The sequence below is a fragment of the Furipterus horrens genome, unplaced genomic scaffold (genome assembly GCF_987537825.1).
Source record: "Furipterus horrens unplaced genomic scaffold, mFurHor1.1.pri manual_scaffold_8, whole genome shotgun sequence".
In the NCBI taxonomy this organism is placed as follows: Eukaryota; Metazoa; Chordata; class Mammalia; order Chiroptera; family Furipteridae; genus Furipterus; species Furipterus horrens.
In genome coordinates, this window is record NW_028327178.1 from 87829839 (window position 1) to 87839190 (window position 9352).

The 9352-nt window shown below is 46.0% G+C and overlaps 1 protein-coding gene across 2 annotated transcripts; it reads left to right on the forward strand.

The window, feature by feature from the left end:
* The first annotated feature begins 1148 nt into the window (after positions 1-1148).
* On the forward strand, positions 1149-9352 carry SNRPB (small nuclear ribonucleoprotein polypeptides B and B1). Of its 2 annotated transcripts, none has more exons than XM_090286142.1 (7): positions 1149-1279; positions 3618-3769; positions 5552-5663; positions 6851-7003; positions 7523-7661; positions 7953-8078; positions 9195-9352. In XM_090286142.1, the coding sequence occupies exons 1-7, from the start codon at positions 1277-1279 to the stop codon at positions 9230-9232; spliced, it is 723 nt and encodes a 240-aa protein (XP_090142268.1). In that variant the 5' UTR covers positions 1149-1276; the 3' UTR covers positions 9233-9352. The 2 variants fall into 2 exon arrangements, with proteins under 2 accessions (XP_090142268.1, XP_090142269.1); XM_090286143.1 differs by lacking the exon at positions 9195-9352 and adding an exon at positions 9024-9092.

Consider the following 9352-nt stretch of genomic DNA (forward strand, 5'->3'; position numbering starts at 1 on the left):
ATTTAAGACATTTTGAAGGTGAGGTCCATAGGATTTGCTGATTGATGAGATGGGAAAGAAAGAGGCATCAAGGACGCTACCAAATGTGCTCTTTTGATTTTTAACCTGAGAAACTTCTGAGATGGTAAACACTGGTAAGAAGTGGTTTTGGGAAGAAGAGTGAATAGAATAAAAATTCAGTTTTGCCCTGGCCAAGTAGCTCAGTTGGTTAGAACATTGTCCTGATACACCTAGGCTGTGGGTTTGATCCCTGGTTAGGATACACATGAGAATCAACCAATGAATGAATAAATAAGTGGAACAACAAATCCTTTCTCTCTCCCCCCTCCCTCCCTCCCTCCCTCTAAAAATCAATAAATAAAAAATTTAAAAAATCATATGTATTAAAAAAAATTTTAGTTTTCATTGTTAAATTTAGTATACCTACTAGATATTCTTGTCAAGCAGGTGGCTGGATATTAAAGCTAAGAGTTAAAGGAAGAGCCCAGGGTTAAAGGAATAAATTTGAAAAACCTGAGCATGTAGTAGCATGCAAAAGTCATGGACCTGGACGGGATTAATCAATTCATCCAAATATTTATTAAGTCCTTGTTTTGTGCTAAGCAGTTTCTAGGCACTTACTGCAATGAATAAACACAAAAATTCATGCTGTTGGAACTTACATTCTAATGGGGAGGAATAACAAAATAACAAAAATGTACAGTATGTTAGTTATTAATGTTAAAGAGCAAGGGCAGGTTGCAGTTTTGAACAGGATGGCCAGGGAAGTATAAGTCCTCAGTGGGAAATGTCGAGTCTTGAAGGTTACGGCAAGAGCTGTTGATGCACAAACCCGGACGACTAGCATTCCAGGCAGAGGCAACAGCAAATACGTAAGTGCTGAGGCAGGAGGACGTCGAGCAAGGTCACGGAGAAACTGGGACAGTGGCAATACCGGAGAGAGGCGGGGTAGAGTGGTGGGAGTTGTGGACTTAAGAGTTAAGGGGCCGTGGTGGGGGCGAGATGGGCGGGGAAATGAGGGTGGGGAGGAGCAGCTCTGGTAGTTCAGTTTGATTTTAGCTCCCTCTAAGCCCCGCCTAAGGCCCCGCCCCACTGAGCTCCCCCCCCCCAGCAGAGGTAGAGGGCCCGGATCTGAGACCGGAAGTAGCTTCCACCCGACCCCATTTTAGCAGAGTCCGTGTTTCCGGTTGCGGCGGCGGGAAGCGGGCTACTGGAAGACGGTTAGGCCTTCGAGCAGGCGAATCCGGCGGGAATCGGAGCCATCAGAACCGCCACCATGGTGAGGAGATACAGGCCGGTGCCGCGGGCGCTTCCGAATCTGTTGTAGAGAGGGCGGCCGCGACTGACTGGGGAGGAAGCCGTGGTTGGCTGCTCATGGTGATGAAGGCCTGGACCGCGGCCGCTCCGTCCGGTCGCGAAAGACCCGGACCTTGGACGTTTGTCGGGTTGGGGGAGGAAAGAGCTAGAACTACGGGACGGAGGCCCCGGTCATTCGGTGGGGGCGAGGGTAGAACCGCGGCACTCCATGCCGTTGTTGCCTCAGTACTTGGGATCCTGTAGCCACTAAATCAACTTTTGCTGAAGAAATGTGTGTCTGGGTTTCGAGAGCAGACGCTAGAGCCGCAGGAGGACTAGGGAGGGGGTGAGTGCCTGAGAAGGACATGGGGCAGAAAGTAGAGGGGCTTTTGGCCGAAACCGGGGAGTTTTCTTGGGTCTAGTAGGTGGGGAGGAGGGAACGGGAGGGTGAAGGAGGCTGTTTGGAGGAAGAGTTGAACTCGTTTCTTCAGCGTATATGTATTCAGATACGCCTGACTCTTCAGGGGTTGGGGCTATGCAGTGAAACGTTTCCTTCACCGAGTTCACTTTCTAGTTGGGGACATAATTCAAAGTTAATTCAGCATCGAGTAGAAGTAATGGTGCGGAGGGAGGCGGGGTAAGATGCTTTCAGGAGTAGAGAATACTCCTGGGAGGGAATATTACAGACCCGAAGGATGCAAGAGCAGAGCATTGAGAGTTCCTGGAGGGGGAAAGGGAGGGAGGAAGAGGTGGAAGAGGAGATGTGATGAATGGGCAGGGGCCTGGTTACTACAGGCCTTACGTGCTACTTAATTGTGCTGGTGATGAGGCATGCCATTGAAGGACTGCAACCAGCAAAAGGACATGAACTTTGTGTTCAGAAAGATCGCTTTGTTCTGTGGAAGTTATGTGTTGGGTGAAGTGAAAGCAGGGAAACCTGGTAGGACAGCCGTCCCCAGGCTTTTGGGCACCAGGGACTGGTTTCCTGGAAGGCAGTTTTTCCAGGACGGGAAAGGGGGGTTGGGGGTGGGGGTGGGGAAGAGCTCAGGAGAGCCTTGCTCACAGCCTGGGCGTTGGAGACCCCTGTGGTAGGATATTGTTTGAGCAATTGGTTAGAAGAGTAGGCACTGGATTCAGGCTGATTAGGTTCTAACACAGCTTCCTGACCCCGAGACAGGCCAAGCTACTTCACCTCTTCCAGCTTCAGTGGCCTCATCTGTAAAATAAAAAAAACAACGGAGCTGATTTTGAGAATTAAATGATATGTAGTGCTTATCGCAGGACCTGGTATACAGCGAACACCCAGTAAGGGTTGGTTATTACTGGGCGGACCAAAAAATGTTGCCATAAAGGTTGAGGTCTGTGTGGTAGGAAGCTGTGTGATTGATTACAGCGCAGTTGAGAGAGTCATCCCACATAACCTGGGTCTCTGGGGTGCAGCTCAAGGTTTTGATTCACAGATTTGTATGTTCAGAAACCTGTTCTTGTCCAAGCCCACAGATGAACAGTGTACACAGGCCTGGCACATGGAAGGCACTTGGATTAGTTAAGACTGGCCAGTGCCAATCAGATTGATGGGAGGCTAATACACGATCAAAGACCAGGTCATTTATTTCTACAAGAAATATAACTGCCAAGGGCACCCGACAGTTTGCATTGTGATGTCTCTGTAGTCTGTTTTAGCAAAGATACATTGCAAGCCAGACTATAAAGCAGAAAAGGTTGCTGGGTTAATTAAGGAGTATAGCAAGTTATATGCCCTTAAAGGTTATGTGTTCAGACTGGTTAGTACCCTGGCCACAAGAAAGTTTCCCTCCCAAAGGTAGTCTTGGAGGCACTAACAAATTCTTGATTGGAGGATTCCACTCTCACTTCCAGGATGATCTGTGTCTGTCTGATAAGCTTCTGATTGATTAGATTTTTAGTGCCAGTCCCATTTCAGCTCTTTTACTCACTCCTTTTAATGGGATATGGGTGTTGTAAAGCACTGGAGTCACACAGCTATAATCGTCACTATGGCAGGTGGCTAATCTCTGGGTTGGGTTAGTTTGGAGAAATCCTGCAGGCTCACCCCTGAAATTTGCCCAGCCTAAACAAAGGCAATTGTAATATGAGATGATTTGAAGGGAAAGGGAAAACAGTAGTGAGCAGAGGCCAGGACTGAAAGCAGAGGCTACCATGGGAGAGTTCCAGGGAAAAGGACTGGCTGTACTGAGAAAGGCACATGGGAAAGAAGACTGCAGCAGAAGTTTTTAGGAAGGACTGAGGGATGTATGGGTCCAAAAGAGCTGAATCTCATCCCTGCTGATTTCTCCTTGTAGACCGTGGGCAAGAGCAGCAAGATGCTGCAGCACATCGACTACAGGATGAGGTGCATCCTGCAAGACGGTCGCATCTTCATTGGCACCTTCAAGGCTTTCGACAAGCATATGAATTTGATCCTCTGTGATTGTGACGAATTCAGGAAGATCAAGTGAGGAGTGGGCTACGTGGGGAGGCATTTGGATGGGGAGGAGCCGATTGAGTGGGTGGTCCCAGTGACAGGTGGTGGTGTAGCTAGCTGCTTCTTGTAGGTTTGCTGTCCTTTTTTAGAGGGCAGATTTAAATGGCAACATTGGCCACTAAGCAGTCTCCTTCCTTAGCCCAGCGAGCCTTGCTCTGTAGTTCTAGCACGTTACAACTTGTAAGGAGGGCTCCTAGGCTTTTTGTTTCTCTTACTTTCTTGTGCCCCTGGGTACTGGGGTAAAGGGCTCTCGTGTTTTCCCCACAGGTGTGTGAGGGGGGAGAGCTTGGTTTTCTGGCCTCATTGCCTATTTGTAAAGCTGTAGCCTACAAGGCTCTCCCAATGCGGCCTGGTCTGAAACTGCTTTAAGAAGCCTCTGACCCTCTTCAGGGTAAGTGCTCAGCTCCTGCTGTGGGTTTGGGGCCAGTGATTTTTCTTGGCATTTATAGAAACATTTGGACTTATTTTCTATTTTCCCACAGTTCCATAAGTTATTGAATAACTCCCTTATATTAAGACTCACGGATCTTAAGTTTCTGGCTTAACTAAAATATGTGGTGTAGCTTTTTGTCCATTTTTACATTTAAGGCATCTTGAGGCCCAGGGAAGTTATGTGGTTTCCATGCTCCTCGAGCTCTCTTTTGCCATGTGCAGTGTTGTGTTATGTTGTCAACAGCTGTGAATTCCCTTTGCTCCCTTTGGGGCTCTTTTCTTGGTGGCACGAGGCTAAGAAGTATAGGACAAAACGTGGTAGGGCCGGGTGAGTGCCAGGGAAGGGCCAGCAGATTGGTGTAGAACTATTCCAGGTAGTTCTCTTGTTTTACAAGTGAAACCAACTTTATTCTGATAATAAAAAAAAAATGTTTACTAGAAAATATTTCTTAAAAAATACAGAAAAATATATGAGGAAAAAATCTAAATGCCCAGAAGGATTTTTAAGATTGTAAAAAGGCAATGTGTACTTACATTTAAAAATAACAAAATACAGATAAGCCAGGAAAGGGGGAAAAAATGTCCATCCACAGAAAATCACTGTTAATTTAATATAAAATAGTATTAAAATGAAACCTTTAAGTTGGTTTTTAAATTTGGATATTTTCTTTATTTTTAGTATACTACTTTTGGGTTTTCTTCCCTTCCTCTGTCTTGTTCTTTTTTCCAGTTTACATTCATATTTTGTTCATCCTTTTATGGCTGTGGCTGTTTGGAGATTTTTGCTTTTGTGCTCTTGAGGAGAGAGGTGTAGTTCCTATGTAGTTAACTCCTACTTTTCTTTTATGGTTTCTATTTCTGATGTGAGATGACGGATGGAATGATAGGCCTGTGGGGTTGAATTGTTACTGGAAGGAACCCACTTGTAAGTGGGGTGAGTGGGATTCAGTTGACTTGAGGAATTGTTTTGGCTGCTTTCTGACACTGGCAAGACCGTAAGCTAAAGGGGGGAGGAGTGATAGCAGAGAAGATTGAGGAGGGATGACTTGATGGTTGTTGCTGAATAACATTGAGCCAGGGCTGGGCCTTCCTGACTGTTGTTCTATCTCTTGTTCAGTTTGGCATGGGAAGCAGCCACGTTAGGGGTAGAGATTCAGCTTGTGAAGACCGTCTATAGAGTTGCTATCTTAGGGGAAGTTTATATACTATTTGTCACAAGGAAGAGTGTAAAACAAATCTTGGAGGCCCCTAGGTAGGTGAACATGAACTTTACTCTCTTTCTAATGCTTGCTTTTTTCTTTCTCCTAAACCTGTCTGTAGGCCGAAGAACTCAAAACAAGCAGAGAGAGAAGAGAAGAGAGTCCTTGGTCTGGTGCTGCTCCGAGGGGAGAACCTGGTCTCAATGACAGTAGAGGGACCGCCTCCCAAAGATGTAAGTCAGAGCAGAGCGGCAGTGCACGGTCGTTATTGAGCATGTGCTTTGTGCCAGGCACTTAAGTGTTTTTTTAAAAAGATTTTACTTATTTATTTTTAGAGAGATGGAAAGGGAGAGAGAAAGAGAGGGAGAGAAACATTGATTGGTTGTCTCTTGTGCGCCCCCAACCGGGAACCTGGCCCGCAACCCAGGCATGTGCCCTAACCTGGGATCGAACCAGCGGTTTGACAACTCCCAGTTCATTGAGCCACACCAGTCAGGGCGCACTTACGTATTTTATTTAATCCTTGTAATCATCTTTTGAGACAAATTATTCCTACTTTATGTCATAGCTAGTAATTGGTGACATTGGCATTTGATTCTAGGCATTCTTGGTTCTGTAAACACCGGCCTATCAATACATTTAGAAATAGAGAAGGCTTTAGAGAATTTAACCAAATTTGTTTTCCCTTTTTCATTTTAAGACATTTTTCATCACAGGAATATTCCTCTTATCCTGTTTTTTTTGTCCACATATCTATTTTTTAGTATTTAATGTATAGTATGCATGTAATATTCTGCTTTCTCAACGCAAACATTTTTCTGCTTGCTGTATACAAGTCTTATTAGTTAAATGACTTAAAGATATCCTCTCAAGTGAATACGAAGTAGTTTGTCCAAGTCATTTCCTTTTGGACATCAGTTGAAGCTTTTTTCAATATAAATGTCTGCAAGAGGTGTTATCTTATTTTTTGGCTCAAGGCATATGTACATATTCATAAGTCTTGGTATCAGTTTCCAGTAGAATTTATTATTCTAATGTAGCCCCTTGTAAACCTTCGTGACCACAACCAGTTTTGTCGTAACTCCATCATTTGCAGTTGAGGAAATAGTTCCCAAATTGTCAAATGCTCTTGTCTAAAATGGAGCCCTGGTCCTTTTTTGGTTTAGTTTTCATAGGAATGCATATAGGTGGCTGTGTTGTGGCATGTTTCTCTAAAATTGACCTTAACTTCTGGCTTGCTGCAGGGGTGACAGCTAGGCATATACTCTTAAGTGGAGGAGTAATGGTATTACCACATAGAGGCGGATAGTTGTTTTTTTATGCCCTAGAAGTCTGAGGGGCTCTCTTGGCAATGGCATTCCAAAGTATACGTCTGATTCTCTAGGCTGCAAGCATTTTAGCATGTTTCTTTACTTTTCAGACTGGCATTGCCCGAGTGCCACTTGCTGGAGCTGCTGGAGGGCCAGGGATCGGCAGGGCTGCTGGCAGAGGAATCCCAGCTGGAGTTCCCATGCCCCAGGCCCCTGCAGGACTTGCTGGGCCAGTTCGTGGGGTTGGTGGGCCATCCCAACAGGTGAGTTGGTGAAGGGCACCAGTGTCTAGTGGTTAAAATAAAGGGTCCACAGTTTGGGAAGAGTCCAGAATGACCAACCTGTGACTAATAGACTCCATGTTTCACGTGTGGTGCTTTGTGTATGTGTTCCTGGAATCAAGTGAAAAGGAAAACTTGTCATTGTAAATTATATTAATGGTATTAAAGAGATTCAAGGAAGGTGTATTAGTCAACAATTGGAACAAAATGTTTCTATGACAACATTTGAAGTATATTCTCTTACAGCTGTTACCAGTGATTTAAAAATGCAGGTGCCTTTTCTAATTTGTGTCGGGTATCCTCAGCTCATGCCTAAAAGATGGGAATTGGGCATTCAAACTTGTTCTTCTCTGAAAGGTAGTTTTGAATAGGAAGTCTGATGCCATGAGTTGTAGCTTAGGTGATGTGGAGCCTGCTGTTTCTTTCCCAGATTGGGGAGGAGAGTGGGATGCTGCATTGCACTGTTCTATTCTGCATAATTCCCTTTCTGTGTCCTCTTAGGTGATGACTCCACAAGGAAGAGGCACCGTTGCAGCTGCTGCAGCCGCTGCCACAGCCAGTATTGCAGGGGCCCCCACCCAGTACCCACCGGGTCGTGGGGGTCCTCCCCCACCTATAGGCCGAGGGGCACCCCCTCCAGGTGAGGAGCCTGTAAGGAGACCATTACTAATTGATAAAAGATGCCTGAGCTGGATTTATGATGAGACATACCTTGACTAAAACTGATGATGAGTTTTTATAAGCAGGATTACTCTGAAATCCAGCCTGATTAACTGTGGAAGAGGAGCTGTTTGGAGTTGCACCCATTTTGCTAGGAGATGCTGTGAGGGTGGAATGGTCCATCTGTCAGAACTTGGTGGACATCTTGGTATGTTTTCTGCTACCTTTTAATAGATGCTTGAGCTATATTTTTGGGGCTTTTCTCTTGTAGGCATGATGGGCCCTCCTCCTGGTATGAGGCCTCCCATGGGTCCCCCAATGGGGATCCCCCCTGGAAGAGGAACTCCAATGGGCATGCCCCCTCCAGGAATGCGGCCCCCTCCCCCAGGAATGCGAGGTAAGTGCCCACAGCAGTCACTTTGACTTCCTTTGCTAGAGCCATATTGGGATGGGAAGTGGAGGGAAGATGAGATTTTGACCATACCCTCTGGGCCCAGGGACGTGAACTCTTAGAATACAACTTAACCCCAAAAGGAAAGTGGGAACAGCATATCTTAAATTGGCCTCATTCCTGCTTAGAACAGTTAGAGTGGCCCTGCACCCAGGTACTTCTCCATGTCCAAAGCAGTGTTCTCAGGGCGGTGTGGAATAATGCACTCCGAGGGATCCCAGGAAAGGTCATGGAATTGTCTTACACTCTTGGGTTTGATAGTGTTTGGTAATTAAGGGAAGGCTCTGGGCTTTGCTATACTATTAGTATGTACAGTCATACCTCGGTACCCGTCAGACTCTTCTTGTCGCATTTTGATGAGAAAAGAATGTCTCAGTACTTGGCTCTTGCTTGGGACTTGTTGCACTTGCTAGAACTTGTATGAGTCACGACACCACCCCGCAAGAGAACGTGCTTCATCGTTCAGTGCTCCTTGGTTTTTGCACTTGTCATGAGTTTGGAATGAATTAATGACGAGTACCGAGGTACCACTGTATATCCTTTTAACGCCAGTTTGAGAAATGCTGACATAGATCAATCCTCATTTTATAGATAAGGAAACAGGCCCAGTGAGAGCTCAGTGTCCAGACTCCCAGAGCAGTGTTCTTTTCACGAAGCCGTAGTGGGTTCTAAGATATCCCACAGCCACACTTGGTGACTCCTGTGTCTAGTCTGGGTTTTCCGCTTTTGGGTTTTATAAGCATAGGAACCTAGTCAGCCCCCAGGAAGTTTCCAGTCAGCACATATGTCCCTCTGATCGATTGATAACTGGCAGGGAGTGGGAGGCTGGGGCGGGGATGGGGACTTGAGTTGCAGATCAGGCACTGACTAAACTTCTTACTCTTACTTCAGGCCTCCTTTGACCCTTGGTCACAGAGTTATGAAAGTAGCTCCACAGAGGCGTGGCCCGGTTTGCCAGGGCCACGTTACCACAGACCTGTTTGTTTGTTATGCCGTTGTTCTGGAGTCTCACCGTTCCTCTGCAAGTCTTTCTTCTTACGGATTGTCTGGTTTCCCTTACAGGGCCCCCTCCCCCGGGAATGCACCCACCAAGGCCCTAGACTCATCTTGGCCCTCCTCAGCTCCCTGCCTGTTTCCCGAAAGACTGTACATAGTCCTTTTATTTCCTTGTGGCCTGTGAAACAAATTTATAATAAACTCTTAATAGACTCTTACTTGGA